The following is a 16,427-nucleotide window of genomic DNA, read 5'->3' as shown; positions in this document are numbered from 1 at the left end:
TTTGATACCCCTTCATAGAGTACTCTCCAAAAGCCCTGGCTGAGGAAGTAATGTCCTGGTCCCAGGATTTCATGCATGAAGCCATGGAAAGTACTTTTCAGTGTGGACACACATTACACTACCTGGTAAGATTTGTGTTTTGCTGCCACAGAACAATATGGCAACATTGTGAGTTGTTTCTTTCCCCCAGGGTCGGCAGACATTCCATCGATTTGACAAGTTCAACTCCAAATACAACCCTGTAGGAGCCAGTGAGCTGCGTGACTTGTATTTGAAGACTGAAAATTACCTGGGCGGGGAGTATTTTGCTCGAATGGTCAAGGTGAGTGAGTCCTTAGCCTCTCCAGGGCCTCCTCAGATACCTGATGGCATCTGCTGTAATGAATGGGAGCCTAAATAGCTGCCGGTCCCTTCCCCTTACCTGAATGCATCCTTAGTCACCTTTCTAGTAGCTCAGGCCAGCTCTGAGGAGCCTGGTTGCTCCAGCCCTGGGTCCTTGTTCTGGAGCCCAGGCAGCCAGCTGGTGCTGTGCTTGCTGGTTTCAGGGAAGAGAGGAGGGCTTCCATCCTGGCAGAATTTGCAGCCTCCTGGTACCATGCCAATTCTGTTTGTGGCTTGAATTCAGCTAGGTGCATGTTGGCTATGTGCACTTATGTTTGGTGCCTGGCCTCATTCTGCAAGGTGAAGGTGAAGACCCACAGTCTTCATCCCAGAGGGAACCTGTGCTGGGAGTGGGGATTTCTATGGCAGCACAGGGGCTATAGATCTACCTGTCTTCATCCAGGTAGTCAAGAGAGCCTAGAGCCTGGAGGTCGGGTCTCCTGTGTAGCTGGAAGGCTCTTAGGTTGACCTGGTTTTCTTGGTACCAGGAGGTGGCCCGGGAGCTTGAAGAGAGCAAGTACCAGTACTCAGAGCCACGCCTCTCCATCTATGGCAGGAGTCCTGAAGAGTGGTCCAACCTGGCCCGGTGGTTCATCCAGCACAAGGTCTACTCACCCAACATGCGCTGGATCATTCAGGTGCCCCGCATCTAGTAAGTGTCATCTGCCCTGCATCCTCTGGGGAGGAGAGCCTGTCCTGCATGGGCACCTGTGTACCCCACGGAGGGGTGGGCCTATTCCTGTGCCAGCTTAGCTCCTCCCAACCCCTAGGGAGGGGTGGTTGGCAAAGATGTCCTCTTGAGATTTCAACTCTTGTTCTTTGAAGAACACTTGTGTGTATGTGTGCCAAATCTTGGGGGGGGGGGGCGGAGTATGATCACCTTTGCCTTCTTCTCACTGAAGGTTTGGGTGAACTGGGGGTTATGAGGTGATCTGCTATTGGCCTGCCTTACTGCCCCCTCCCTGATTGTCACTCAGAGTGCCTCTGTCCTCCAAGAAGACTGGGTCATGGGGTTTAGGGAAGCTGAGTGGAGGGGCACAGAGCCTGGATTACTGTGAAATTTAAGGACTCCTCCCGCACACCTCGCTTGGCCAGCCTGAATATCACCAGCCCGCTCCCACAATAGCCTCTGGCTTGAGACAGTGCCCCTGCTGGGCATGGGAAGATGTGATGTTTGCAGAGTGCTGCCTGGTATTGCAGCAGTGTCTGACAGTGGAGGAGGAAGGCTACATCTGACTACTTAACTCACAGGGGCCAGTGCTTGACAAGCCAGGGAGACTGTGGGGTCCACCTAACAAACGAGTCTTTGCTTCCCTCCAGTGACATATTTAGATCAAAGAAGCTACTGCCAAACTTCGGGAAGATGCTGGAGAACATCTTCCTGCCCCTTTTCAAGGCTACAATCAACCCCCAGGATCACCGGGAGCTTCACCTGTTCCTCAAATATGTAAGTGGGGTGGGGCCCAGGCAAGCTCAGCGTGGTAGAGGTGGAGGCTTTCCCCACAGGCCTGGTCAGGCTTTCTGTTGCTCCTGCTTCCCCGCTATGGCTTCCCATCTCAGATTATGGAGTCCTGTATCCTGGTTATGGGGCTGTCAGCCCTAGGAAGCTGACTGTCTAAATGAAGGGAGCATTGGTCCCAGGGGACAGAAGCCCCCTGGAGGAGCCATTCATATTTGCCATATGCTTTCTGCCTGCCTAGTTGTACACCACAGTGTCACAGCAGTCTCACAGTTACCCAGTCTTTATCTGTGATGTGTAGTTAGTAAGTAACCAGTATAGAAATTCTACCACATTCTAGCTTGGCAATCTCTGTGCTTAATCTCAAGAAGCTAAAAGACTGCAGGGCTCTTGTGAGGATTACACAGAACCCACTGACAGCCCTTCGCAAGCATATGCACAGGAGTCCACTCTAGAGCATATCGCCTCCTGTGTAGGGCTGTCAGCCTGAGGCCCGGTACAGGGCATGGCAGGATAGGAGTGGGCTTGGAGGGAAGTGGCTGATGTGGCCTCAACTGGACCTGAGCAAAAACTGGAGGGGAGCAGGAGGGAAAAGGCCAGATGCCTCCCATGTACCTGGCTTTATAGAAGGGGGACGAGTGGATCATTTGGAGGCTCCTGCCAACAGTAAGGGGAGAGAGAGCAGGGAGGAGGAGGGGAGGGGGACGGCAGGGAGAGAGGCAGGTGGAGGAGCTGGAGTTAAGTTATTTGGGGCTGCACCTGTCCTTGTCTCAGAGGAATGTGGCCTTAGCCAGACCCAGGGTTTCCAGCTGAAGTGTGAACCCCTGGACTCAGGCCTGCGGCAGTTCAGCTCTGAGCTACAGGAAGCTGAGCAGAGCCTCAGTCTGGCTTATTCCACCTTGGTTTGATGCTCGGGATCTTCCCCTTACACAGGTAACAGGGTTCGACAGCGTGGATGATGAGTCTAAGCACAGTGACCACATGTTCTCAGAAAAGAGCCCCAGCCCAGACATCTGGACCAGCGAGCAGAACCCCCCGTACAGCTACTACCTGTACTACATGTACGCCAACATCATGGTGCTCAACAACCTCCGCAGGTGGGTGAGGCGCCACCTGCTACGGGCCGACACCCCTGACCCCTCCCTGGCTGCATGCAGCGCCTCTCCCTTACACCGCTCACTCCCACGTCTTGTCATGCGTCTGTGTGCACTTCAGTCAGCACGCCTGTCCATGTGCTCATGTGGATATTTGCCAGGAAACTAACCAAGGCATGTATCGCATGATCACAAACAAACAGGCATCCCTACTCAAGTCAATATAGACATGCATAAGGTGAAGTAACATACCACACACACATATTCACATGTACACACACTCACCAACACACAACTCTGTGTGGACCTGTGAAGTCCCCTGAGACAGCAGAAACACAACATGCCAACACACACGCAGGTTACTTACCAGTCAATGCAATGTGCACACATGTGCATCTGTACTTTCCACATGAGTCATGCTGCCATGGGATAGACAGGCACTAGGCAGATAACAAGGAGCCAGACTCAACTTTCACTAACAGTCTCATGTGTACATGTCTCACTGTCATATACACGGGCAGGGGTCGGATGTCAAAGGTACAGGACTGCAGTCAAGACAAGAGGCCTGGGCTTGGGGCAGAGGCAATCTTGAGGTGAGGTTCTAGCTTTGCTGCTGATATGCTCCGTGGCCTTGAACTCAGATTTTACACTCTCCTGGTCTTCATTTGCCCATTTCTAGAACAGAGAGGGTGAACTTGCTGGTTTCTCGTAGTGTGTCCTGCTCTGAGGTCTGTGAGTGAGGGATGCAGACCTGGAGAGGGGTGGGTAGACACCCGCAGCTCCCTTGACAGATGCACCCTATTTCTGCTTAGGAGATCACGTCTCTTGGCTTTGACTGGCTCTGGGCCTGGGAGTCTGACTTTTAGGAGTCATTTCTAGGGCGAACTGGGTTAGCTGTATTTAATTGTGCCATGGTGACAGTCTCCTCTGGTGTAAGTGGATCCTGGGCTGGGAGTGTGGGTTCTAGGCTGTGAATCAGGGGTGCCTTCTGATCCAGAGCCTCCCTTCTCCTTCAGAGAGCGAGGCCTGAGCACATTTCTGTTCCGGCCTCACTGTGGGGAGGCTGGCTCCATCACCCACCTGGTATCTGCCTTCCTAACTGCTGACAACATTTCCCATGGACTGCTCCTCAAGAAGGTATGTGGGTCTGCCTTGGGTCCTCTGAGGCTCCTGTCCTACTGCTGAAAGCCTCTAGTAGATCATGAGTGCTTTTCTGGACCAGGCTGTCTAGTTATCTTGGATTCATTTTTAATTATGTAAAAGTAATATAACCAGACACATCTCAATTTTCCCCAAAAGAAAGGAAAAAGAAAACCTCTCTGTAATCACTGTATAGAAAAGGCTTTATTAGTTTAATGATTCCAATTCCCATTTTTCATTTACAGCCTATTTTAAATACATTTGTTATAGTTGGGTGTCAGTGTTTCATGGCTGTAATTCTAGCTATGAAGATTGCAGTTTGAAGCTAGCCTGGGCAGCAAAGTCTGTGAGACTCTCTTATCTCCAATGAATTACCAAAAAGCCAGAAGTAGAGCTGTAACCAAGTACAACTAGCCTGGAGTAAAAAATAAAAAATCGCCGGGAGTTTGGCCTAGTGGTTAAAGTGCTTGCCTAGCATGCATGAAGACCCGGGTTCGGTTCCTCGGTACCACATACATAGAAAAAAGCCAGAAGTGGTGCTGAGGCTCAAGTGGTAGAGCTTTAGCCTTGAGAAAGTCCAAGGACAGTGCTCAGGCCCTGAGCTCAAGCCCAGGACTGGCAAAAAAAAAAATAAAAAAATAAAAAAATCTTGGACACTGCCCAGGTCCTTAGTTTGAGCCCCCCAAAGTGTCACAAATCACACTTACAACAAACACAGAATTCTGAATCACATTTTCCTACCCTGCAACATAATACCCAGGCTCCTTATGTTAAAGGCCTGTGGATGAACCACCTGCTGTTTTCATCTACAATCCACTTGCCTGGCTGTAGGAAGGGTGGTGGTGGTCACAGCAGCTGTCTAGCTTCTCCTGCATTGTCAGTCATGCTACAGTGGACTCTGCGTGTCAGTCTTCCTATGTTTTGGGTGATTCCCCTCAGAATGCAAACTGCTCCTGTGCCACAGTCCCAGCAGATCCAGCCTCAGCTCTCATTTCAGTATGGACTATGTTGCAAATTACGCCTGTTGTAGCCCACCCAGCTCAGCCCATACTAGTCTCTTCCTGGATCATCTCCGAGAGGAGTCTCAACTGGGATGTTTCCCATCAAAGCAACAAACCTCACATGTAGAGGCCTCATGGCATGGTGCCTTAGGGGAAGCACTTTAGGGAGGGGAATTGAAGATGAAAATTGGGGCCGCCCTTCTTACCTTTCTCCTGCTGTGCCTCCAGTTGTGAGCCACGAGTGGGTATTTCAAACTGGCCATTGCCTGTAGGGCTAGCAAGCAGCAACGGGAGGAGCACAGGTGGGGAAAAGGAAAGGGTGTGTCTGGTGTCCTGGCTTTGGGGAACTTGGGTTCAGTTGGGGACCTGTACAGATACTGCCCAACTTGTGGTTTCCACTGACGAATGTTTGTCCCGTCCCTCCCTCTGTGATGATGAGTGTCACCGTGTGGTGGTTCTCTTGCAGAGTCCGGTCTTGCAGTATCTCTACTACCTTGCTCAGATCCCCATTGCCATGTCTCCTCTCAGCAACAACAGCCTGTTTCTGGAATATTCCAAGAACCCCCTGCGGGAATTCCTGCACAAGGGGCTGCATGTTTCTCTCTCCACCGATGACCCCATGCAGTTCCACTACACCAAGGTGAGGCTCTGAGGCAAGGACAGCAGGCCATAGTCCAGGCCTGTCCCTTTTCAGTGTGAAAACAAGCCCATGGCTCAGTTTGGCTCTAGGGGTAGGCTGGTGAGGGAAGATGTCATTTTTTTTCCCCAGAACCCACTTTGGGGTCCTGAGCTCTTGAAGGTATAATTTCATTCATCTCTGTCTTTCTTCATTTTCTCGTTCTTTGGTATGTCTTAGGTAACTCTGGTAAAGTTATCAGATGGTTCTGTATTGCATTCCTCTTCATCTATAAAAATGGGCATAAAATTATCGCTAAGACAGTGAACTAGAATATGAGCTTTGCACTTAGCATATGTATGAGGTGTAATTTTATTAACATTAGTACGCTTGGATCTCTGAGGAAAAGAAAAAAGCAAGGCAATGTCATTTATAGGAACCAGCCACAAGAACTCCTGGCACATTGTTGGATTTTTTTTTTCAGCACTTAAGATTGACTCCAAGGCCTTAAACTAAGCTAGACAGGTGCCCTACTGCTTCCACACCTCTAGCTGTTGCCTGTATTGATTATTTTGATGGCAAGTCTCACTTTAGTTTGGACTGACCTGGTCTGCAGTCCTGCTTGTGCTTCCCCTTTCTGGGGAAATCAGGTATGTGCCATTGTGCCCATTCACTGTGCTTCTCCTGTAGCAGCTGGAATAACAGGCATGTGCCACTGTACTCAGCAATTGGTTGAGAACTGGGGAGGGTGGGTAAATGCCAAGGAATGGAATTGCTGGGTCATAGGGGAGCTCTATGTTTAGTCTTTTGAGGAACTATCATACTGATTTCCATTGATTTATGCTCCCAACCAACAGTGTAGCCACATCCCCACCAGCATCTGTTATTAGATTTCTTGATAATGGCCATTCTAACTGGAGTGAGGTGGAATCTCAGTTGCTCTGATTTGCATTTCTTTTATGGCCAGAGAGGTCAAGCATTTCTTCATGTGTCTATCAGCCATTCTTATTTCCTCTTCAGAGAAGGCTCTCTTTAAGTCTTTAGCCCATCTTTTAATGGGATGGTTTTACTGGCCTATTTTAATGTTAACAAAATCAACCACTAATTTTAGGAACTAAGGAAAAATTTAAAAATATTTATTAGTGAACTTGAGTGTTAATACCAATTTTTTAAAATGAAAAACAGTTCTCAAAATAAAATTACCAAGGAATGGCATTGTTTTCCAATTTTGCAAAGCTCCTTAATGCCTTATTTAATAGAAGACATCTGGAGTATCATGTCTAATTTTACAATTTGTTGATAAAGTATCTGAAACAATCTTGCCAGCAAAAGTACATGGTTAGAAAGAAGGTTAAGTTTCTTCAAAAGGTCTTAGGTCTAAAAGTCCTTGGACCACACTTTGAGAACCACTGATCCAGAAGATGGAGGCAATGAGGTGAGCGGGGAAACGATCCCAGGAAAGCTGATGATTAATGACAAGTACTTCACATCCCAGAAGATGAAACCTAGCCCTTTTGGGATTACATTGTGTCCTCTTGTGTAAGATCACTTCTCATTTATAATGTTCCATCATCTCTGATCTTACTATAATTAAACTTGTTTCCTTCCTTCCTTCCTTCCTTCCTTCTTTATTTTGCCAGTCCTGAGGCTTGAACTCAGGGCCTGAGCACTGTTCTTGAGCTTTCTCAAGGCTAGAGCTCTATCACTTGAGCCACAGCACTACTTTTCTGTGTAGTGGTACCGAGGACTTGAACCTGGGTCTTTGTGCATGCCAGGCAAGCAATCTACCACGAAGCCAAACTCTTGGGCCCTGTATTAAACTTTTGGATGATTTTTTTTTCCCCAGCCCCAGAGCTTGAACTGAGGGCTTGGACGCTGTCCTTGAGCTCCTTTTGTTAGTGCTCTACCACTTAAGCCACAGTGCCACTTCCAGATTTTTCTGCGTAGTTTATTGAAGATAAGAGTCTCACAGACTTTTCTGCCAGGGCTGGTGAACTTCAGATCTCAGCCTCCTGAGTAGCTCGGATTATAAGCATGAGCCACCAGCACCTGACACTTTTCGACACTTTTAATATTGTGTTAAGTAAAAAGGCAAAGCTGAAGAACTAGTAAGGGTGGTATTAAACTATTGTAGAAGACTGCTTAGGCTGGAACCAATAGACAAAACCAATATGGACTACTAGTAATAACTCAGCATCGATTGGTTATTGGGGTCCCTGAAGCTAATTAATTAAGCCACAATGAACTAAGTTGTAACCAATACATTTATTGATTAAACTATTGCTAATTACATTGTTACTATTCCTCCCTTTGGTTTTTCTATAAAGGCTGTTGTATTATATAGTAGGTTAGAGTTCTTAGACTATACTGCTTCAGGGAAATACACCATTTATGAGTGTGTTTGTTTTACTTGAGTAAAACTGTGAAGTTTAATTGACCTAGGGAGATCTTTCAACAGGTATTGCCCTGCTTTATGTTGGTAGCTGATGCCTATAATACTATCTACCTCAAGAGGCTAAGATCTGAGGACGTCCGTTTGAAGCCAGCCAGTCTCTTTTCTCCAAGTAACCAGCAAAAGCTAGAACTAGAGATGTGGCTCAAGTGGCAGAGCAACAGCTGTGGTAAGAAAGCTGAGTGAAAGGATGCTCATGGCTTATGCATAGAATCCTAGCAACACAAGAGGTCCTGAGATCTGAGGATGGCAGTTCAAAGTCAACCTGGGCAGGAAAGTCTGTGAGTTTTCAGTCAATCACCAGAACTCTGGAAGCAGAGCTGTTGTTCAAGTGGTAGAGCCCTAGCATTGAGAAAAAATAAGAAAAAAAATATTCTCAGGGACGGTGCCCAGGCCCTGACCACCACAAGACAGCCCAAAGACTGTCATGCAGAACACAGACTGACATCCCTAATGGCAGGCAACAGGTTTCAAAAGGATGAGTCCTCAATACTGGCCAACAAATGAAATGCATGAATGTGTTTTTATTTCCAGTAAACCATGGTGTCATGTAAGATCATCTTAAAAATTTGCTCTTTTAGGTGTGCTTTTGCTTGGTCCAGGCTTGGGAGATCTGTGAGGTTTGGAAGCAGATGTTTTCCCACCTAATCCATGTGTTTTGGGGGAGGGTGTAGGAAGCACTGATGGAAGAATATGCCATTGCAGCTCAAGTATGGAAGCTGAGCACATGCGACCTGTGTGAGATCGCCAGGAACAGTGTGCTGCAGAGTGGCCTATCACATCAGGTATGGCGTAAGATGGGGCTGTTGGTCTTTCCTATCCTTTTAACAAAGGGACACAGAATATCTATTTGTGTGCTAGCTGTCTGCTAGGTACTAGGATTTGTGAGTGACAGAATGGGATTCTTTCGGCATTGACAGGCAGGCTAGGAAGAATTCTTGGGAGTTATCTGACCTTCATGGCTGCTCCTTCCAAGTTTTTCAGAGCTGTATGCAAAGTCGGTCACTCCTTTGAAGAGGTCTTCCCTGGTCATTCATTCCAAAGCAGACACATACTTGTCATCTTCCTCTATCCCCTTCATCTGCCTTTGTTCATAGCTTTTATCATCACAGTCATAACATGCATGTCTCTTAAGTGTTTTCCTATCTTTCCCTCTAGAATGGAACTGAGCACAGGGGCTAGTTCCACATTGTATCCACAGACTCTAGAATCATGCTGCCAAAGAGCAGGCATGAGTTTTGAAATGGATGGGATCCAGGCACTAGCATTTTTAGTATACTTTCCTGCATGATTCTCATGTAGAACTGGCAGTGGGAACCATTCTCTGGCTGCTTCTCCAGCACTTCCCTTGGGGATGTTAATAATACAGGAAGACACTGATTAGTTGGTGCTCTTGTGGCTTAAGTTTTTGTGTAGAGTTTGTTCCTGTGATTTATCCTTCCCAGAAATGCATCTCTATGCCCTTATTACTTCTCAGTAGGGAGTCTTAATTAGTCTTAAGATCTTACTACCCATGGCAGCATCTTTCCTTTTTGGTCATGGAAATCATAGGAAGGAAGGACTGACTGCGATCAGATGGCATTCTCAAGGACATGGAGGCCAGGAAGGATTTTGAGTCCTGTGGACCATGTCCGGATTGAGGAACTGCTTCAGGGGAACCAAACTGCATGCTGGGCTAATATCAAAGCTGCCTGTGTAAGGATACTATTTCACTTGTTTTCTTTGGTCCATAGGAAAAACAGAAGTTTTTGGGAGAGAACTATTATAAAGAAGGACCCGAAGGAAACAATATACGAAAGACAAATGTTGCTCAGATCCGGATGGCATTCCGATACGAGACTTTATGCAATGAGCTTAGCTTCCTGTCTGATGCCATGAAATCTGAAGAGATCACAGCTCTGACCAAATAGGCCCAGCCGTCAATAGGCATCTTCACTTTCTGGGTTAATTTCAGGTCTGTTGGGGCGAACAATGGTCAAGACACCAAGGTAGGACTTTCCTCTGTGAAGAAGCCTCTGAAGAAGTTTGGGATTTGCACTGCTCACTTTAAGACTGAACATGCTCACTGTTTTTTGGTGGGGGGGGAGGTGGTCATGAACACAGGGTATTGGTACTGTCCATGCATTTTGCTCTCAAAGTGAGTGCTCTATCACTTAGAGCCACAATGCCACTAGTTTTCTGGTGGTTAGGTTAACTGGAGATGAGTCTCATGAACTTTTCTGCCCTGGTGGCTTTGAACCATGATCCTCAGATGTCAGCTGCCTGAGTAGTTAGGATTATAAGCATGAGCCACTGGTACCCTTCCTCGTGCTAATATTTCTGAGTGAGAGATGGGGATATCTTCTAAGGGATCAGGTACTTGTCAACACTCATTCCTCATTTTCCACTTCTCTTGTAACCACCAGGGCTGGAACTGTCAAGAGCTGGGATTTCCCATGGTCAAGTGCTGAGCAGCATGAGGTCTGTGTGGTTTCTGCCACACCCCCTAGGTCAGCACTGTAGGCTAACTTGCTTGTTGTTTATTTCAGCCTCTGGCTGGCTGATTGCCTTAAACACAATTAACTTCAAAGCTCCCTTTCATAAAGGGCCTACTTTGAGAGAAAACAGAAGACTCCCTTCTAGGAAATTTTATGTGTTTTTAAAAATGAATTTCTTAACCTATCTTCTTTAGCCCTCCTCCCTCTTTGTAGTTGGAAGCCAAATATGCTCATTAACAGTCACTCCTACTTTGTGTTGGTTTCTTTTACAACAGGGTGAGAGTTTTCTGTGAACCCTAATGGATCTCTCCAAGGTGAGGGAAGAAACTGGGTGAGGGAGGTTCAGGGGGCTGTCAAAATGACTTGTCAGTCTTGCACTGGAGCTGTTACTTCATATTTTCACTTGAATGAAGGATTCTGAAAAGCACAGGACCAGATGATCTGCACCTTTCATTCCAGTATCCTACAACTATCGTCCAATTAGTCTTCTACCTATTAAAAGTTAGGCTACCGAAGTGACATTTGTTTAAAAGTTATACAACTCATGGCAAACAGGATTAGAACCTGGTTTCCTGTTCTCAATTCACTCTTTGCCCACTATTAGGCATCACAAATACTACATTTAACAACAATAACAAAAAGAAACTTAAAACAGTGCATTTTATTTTCAAGGCAAAATATCTCTTACCTATGGGAAATTTCCTTCAGATAAGTGGCCCAAAGGGCCAGGTAAAGAACATTTTTGAAGTTCAATCTGAAGTTAAGCTTTATCAATGTAGTCTTCGTTATTGTTATTAGTGATTGCTACACAGTAGGTGCTCAATAAATGGACATGGAATAATAACTGGATTAATTTCTCTTTTGGCAAGCATACAAGCTCTGAGCACTCAACAAGCTTCTCAAGGACCTTCCCATCTATCCCTTTTGAATAATTAGAAGACATCTAATTTTGCTTGGGATATACTTGCTTCACTGTAGATTGTCTTGTCCTGTGACTGTGTCATACCTGCCCCTCTAGTGGTCAGTTTAGCATATGGAAGTTTAAAATATCTTTTGCTAGCCAACTATACATGCTGTGTTATAGAGCTACTTGTGAAACTCAATGAAAAGACATTATCTTAGGATGCCTCCATTTGTATACATTTGCCCTAACATACAGTTGTACAGTTTTTCATTGTCATTCTACCTGTACCAAGTATTTAAAAAATTATTAAATAAATGGACTATGAACCAATAATTAATAACAATTTAAGGTTTATATCTTAAATGCTTTAAATTTTTATGCTAGCAACTGAGCATGAGAACTATTAATAACTATTAATTTACCTTTTACTAAGGCTAAAGCATAGATGCTGTTCACTAGGTAAACAATTTTCAAACTGAAGTTTACCAGACCTCTAATTTTATCTACTTATTATGTTATTGTTATTGTTATTTTATTGTTACTCATTTATTTTCCTTTGGATAGTCTTTTTGGTCCACCAACCTGTGTGCATCGTGCGTGTGTGTGTGCATATGTGGGGCTTGAATTCAGGGCCTAGGCACTGTCCTTGAGCTTCTTTTGCTCAAGGCTAGCGTTCTACCTCTTGAGCCACAGTTCCACTTCTGACTTTTTGGCGGTTAATTAGACATAAGAGTCTCACACAGTTTTTCCTGCCAGGGTGGCTTCAACCTGTGATTCTCATCGTAGTTCCCGAGTAGCTAGGATTACAATCATGAGCCACTAGTACCAGGTTATTGGTCCCGGTTTCTGAAGAAAAGATTTTCAAGGTAGTTTTTCTCCCTTACTTATTCCCAAAGGCCTTAAGTTCTCTTTGTATTTTCTTCAAAATATACTGTGGAAACAATCAGCATTGCTCTTTGTCTAACACAGGTTGCAGATCCCAGGCTAGGAATGATCAGAGCCTATTATGAGACCTTTACTTTCTCTTGGATTAAAGCAGAGTTGAAAGTTCAATCTCTCTGGCTTACTGTTTATCCCTGCATAGCACCCTGATGAAACAATATTAATCTTTCCTTGGGTTTGTAGACAGAAATCAATGTAATACACTGATGGTATACCTAAATGTTATGAATGAAGTATGACTGGTATAAAAGGTAAGAACTAATTCAACAGAAGAAACAAATCACAGATATACAACACAGCTTCTTAGAATTCCCCCCCCCCCCCCCGCAATCCTGGGGCTTGAAATCACAGATATACAATACAGCTTCTTAGAATTTTTTTTCCCCCAATCCAGGGGCTTGAACTCAGAGCCTGAGCACTGTCCTTGGGTTTTCTCAAGGCTAGAGCTCTACCCCTTGAGCCACAGCTCCACGTCTTTTTCTATGTATGTGGTATTGAGGAATGGAACCCAAGTCTTCATGCATGCTAGGCAAGCACTCTCCACTAGGCCAAACTCCCAGCCCTCTTGGAAATGTTTGTACTCTCAGCCTCTAAAGAGGTTGCTAGTAAGGGAATGACACGATAGTTAAGGCTATAAATAGCTGTATGATTAACAAAATACATCTGAGGTTTATGTGGTGTGTGTGTGTATGTATGATGGTACTGAGTCCAAGACCCTAGCCTAGCTCTTCCACTGAAGGCTGGTGCTCTTACCATTAGAGTCATGCTTCTGCTTCTAGCTTTCTGCCTGTTAACTGAAGTGAGTCAGATGTATATGCTTAGGCTGCCTTCAAACTATGATCTTCAGAGTCCAGCCTCATGAGCAGCTAGGATTTATCACTATGGGCTATCAGCACCCCGTCTTTCTCCTATTGGTGGTTATGAACTCAGGTCCACATGCTTGCTAGGCTCCACCTCCACCTCTAGCCCTTTATTGCAGTGGAAAATTTTAAGATAGGGCCTTGCTTCTTGCCCAGATGTGCACCTGGACCATGGCCCAACTATTCTTTTTCGGCAGGGGGGTGGGGAGATATGGCCTGGGGCTTGAACTCAAAGACTGGGTGCAGTCCCTGGGCTATTTTGTGCTCTACTTCCATCTTTTTTCTGGTTAATTCGATAACAGGCTTTTCTGCCTGGACTGGCTTTGAACTGTGATCCTCAGATCTCAGCCTACTGAGTAGCTAGTATTACTGACAGGAGCCTGGTTCGTTCCAACTATTTTTTTTTTTTTTACTTCCTATTGTAGCTAAGATGAAAGATAAACTTTTATCCTCCTAATTTCAGCCTCCCACAAAGCTAAGCAGACAGGTACAAGCCACATGCCCAGCTATGAGTTGAGAAGGGGTCTTGCAACTTTTCTGTTCAGGCTGGCTTCAAATTATAATCTTTCTAGGAGTTCATAGTCTCCCAATTAGCTAGGATAACAGATATGAGCCTCTGGAACCTAGTTGTTTTTAATGAATTTTGATACAAAATGGGATTTTTTTTTTCATAGTACAATGATGATATACATCAGCAAACGATTTTAAGCTGCCTCTTTTATATGTTTTTCCTTTCGTCAGCACTAAGATTCTAGGTTATTTAGTTTTATTTCTTAAAATTTTTTTTAAATTGTATTTTATTGTCAGGGTGATGAATAGAGGGGTTACAGTCTAATTATATTCTTAAATAATGAAAATAGTTTTATAAGAAAAACATAAAACTACCACAGGGTACAGTATTTTATCCATTTCTTAAAATTGTCATTAGGATAAGAAGACATAATAAATGAAAGTCTATGAGTGAATGTTTCTATTATAGTGTCATTGTGTTGCCCACCATTAATGTTGAATGATCAGCTGATCTCCTTCATTTCCAAGTACTTTTTTCTTTGAAGTACTAGGGATTGAACACAGGACCTCCCACACACAAGACAAGAGCACTACCATTTAATCCATTCCCCAGGCCTTCCAAGTAAGTTTTCTTATTATTAAGAAAGTAAGTTTTAGTTAAGGAATACAAAACAAAGCAAACTACTCAAACCCCAAACACGACAGTTAAAAATATAAATTCTTCACTGTCTTTTAATGAAACCACCTTCCCAAAGTTAAGTCACTGAACCAGAAGGTATTTTCAAGCAGCCTATCCATATCTATGTATACATATATAAATGAGTAAAGCTGAACTTGAAATGAATTTCAAAATACAGTGCACAAATATCACAAACCCCTAGAGCACAATATAAAATAATTCTCTAAGGAATATAAATATTTTGTGTATAAGAATGTAAAATTAAATAAAGACCTCCAATTAGGAAAAATTTACTTGCTAATGATCATTTATTGAACAATTTATCATTTTCTATTAATAAAAGAGAACAATATTCTTAACCTCTAGATTCAGTACACAGTAAAACTCACTTTCTCAAACTACAGTTCTACAGCAAGAGAAACCCTTTGTTACTGAGTTAGGATAGGGAAAACTATAACAAATTTCTTAAAGCACATGAGACCATTTCACAGTTCTAGAAGGCACACATATTTCCTATCAAAGTAATACATTTAAGTAGTTCATATTTTAAAAAGGCAAAGCTGTACAGAGTAGAAAAAATGTACATTTTATCAATTAAACACATTTACAACTTTTATAATTAGATACAGTAGAACCTACTTAATATTCACATCTAAAGAATTATCACCCAGTTTAATGAAATGAACAAATAACTGTTCATTTATTTCACAAGGTTAATAAAAAGTTAAATAAATCACAGTAGAACAGTTAGTCTTGGAGCTAATATTGTAAAATAAAAGGTATGGGCAATATCAAGTCAACTGCACTCACTGCTTAATAAATCCTTCAAAGGTGAAGAATTTTGAGTAAAAGTATTGGCTATAAGGAATCAAACCCCATAAATGTTGTTCATTTTCAGAATCATTTCAAAATTAAGCAATCTTAATTAAAATCAGTCTAACCCCAAAGTACAATTCAAATTTTTAGAGCTGGAAAACATTTGAGGAGCACTTACAAGATTTTTCAAAATATATCCTACATTAGACAAAGAACGAATGGAGGAGAGACTCAGGGATATGAAAACTATTAAAAATTTGGGGTTTTAATGACAAAAATTCAAATAAATAGCATATTCTCTTGCATTATGCTTCCATTGGTTGACTTAATATTTTGTCATTGTGTACATAAATGTTACAGAATGAAATTTATGTTAATAAAATATGATTTTGTGGGGGGAAGGGTATATATACATGAGTACATGGGTTCTAAAAATTACCTTGCAAAAAAAAAGGTTACATTGCTGAAATACTATGAAAACCAAAGATGAAAACTACTTCTAAAGTAGGAATCTACCAAGTGCAGAATCAACTAGTACATTGCAAGGTTGACAGAACAGAGCCCAAATACTCAGCCTGCATAAATACCCTATGAAAAGTATTCAGTTATTTGGTGACTTTAATGTCTCCTCATGAATGTCATTAGAGCTTTTATTCTTGAAATGGTTTTTATCTTACTTGCTAACCATTAAAATCAGTATCCCCCAATTTTTGTCACCAATAAACAGCAATTTAAATTTATGTACCTTGGTTAGGAAAATGGTCTTTTCAATTTACTGATAATAAACAGGTTAAAAAGATGCATGTGTTAAAATATTTTTAAAGGAGACATCATGCCCTAATTTAATTATATTATGAAATGTTAATGTTAAAACTTGTACTTCATAAGCAAAATCTAAAAAATATGGTTGAGTGTTACAGAAGATCATGATTATAATATTTTTTTAGAGACTTGCGCAGGGAGTACAGTGGAGCAGTAGAAGCCAAACCATCATGTGCTTGAAAAACTTCACTCTCTTTTTTAATCTAATAAATCTGAAGAATGTGAAACCTTCATAATCATCAAATAACTCATCATATAATTAATATATGGAAAG

The 16,427-nt window shown here is 43.2% G+C and overlaps 1 protein-coding gene across 2 annotated transcripts in view; it reads left to right on the top strand.

The window, feature by feature from the left end:
* The window catches only part of Ampd3 (adenosine monophosphate deaminase 3), a 50,555-nt gene extending 40,391 nt beyond the window's left edge, over nt 1-10,164 (top strand). For both annotated transcript variants that reach the window (XM_090348159.1, XM_090348158.1), the window contains exons 8-15: nt 191-322; nt 870-1,033; nt 1,702-1,828; nt 2,774-2,937; nt 3,951-4,071; nt 5,542-5,715; nt 8,818-8,928; nt 9,877-10,164. In XM_090348159.1, coding sequence (XP_090204285.1) covers nt 191-322; nt 870-1,033; nt 1,702-1,828; nt 2,774-2,937; nt 3,951-4,071; nt 5,542-5,715; nt 8,818-8,928; nt 9,877-10,053 — 1,170 coding nt within the window. In that variant the 3' untranslated portion in view covers nt 10,054-10,164. The remainder of the gene's footprint in view (nt 1-190; nt 323-869; nt 1,034-1,701; nt 1,829-2,773; nt 2,938-3,950; nt 4,072-5,541; nt 5,716-8,817; nt 8,929-9,876) is intronic.
* The last annotated feature ends 6,263 nt before the right edge of the window (nt 10,165-16,427 follow it).

This window comes from Megascapheus bottae, chromosome 16, assembly GCF_031878675.1.
Source record: "Megascapheus bottae isolate mThoBot1 chromosome 16, mThoBot2.hap1, whole genome shotgun sequence".
Taxonomy (NCBI): domain Eukaryota; kingdom Metazoa; phylum Chordata; class Mammalia; order Rodentia; family Geomyidae; genus Megascapheus; species Megascapheus bottae.
The sequence above is the reverse complement of the archived record's forward strand: the minus strand, read 5'-3'. Positions and strand labels throughout refer to the sequence as shown.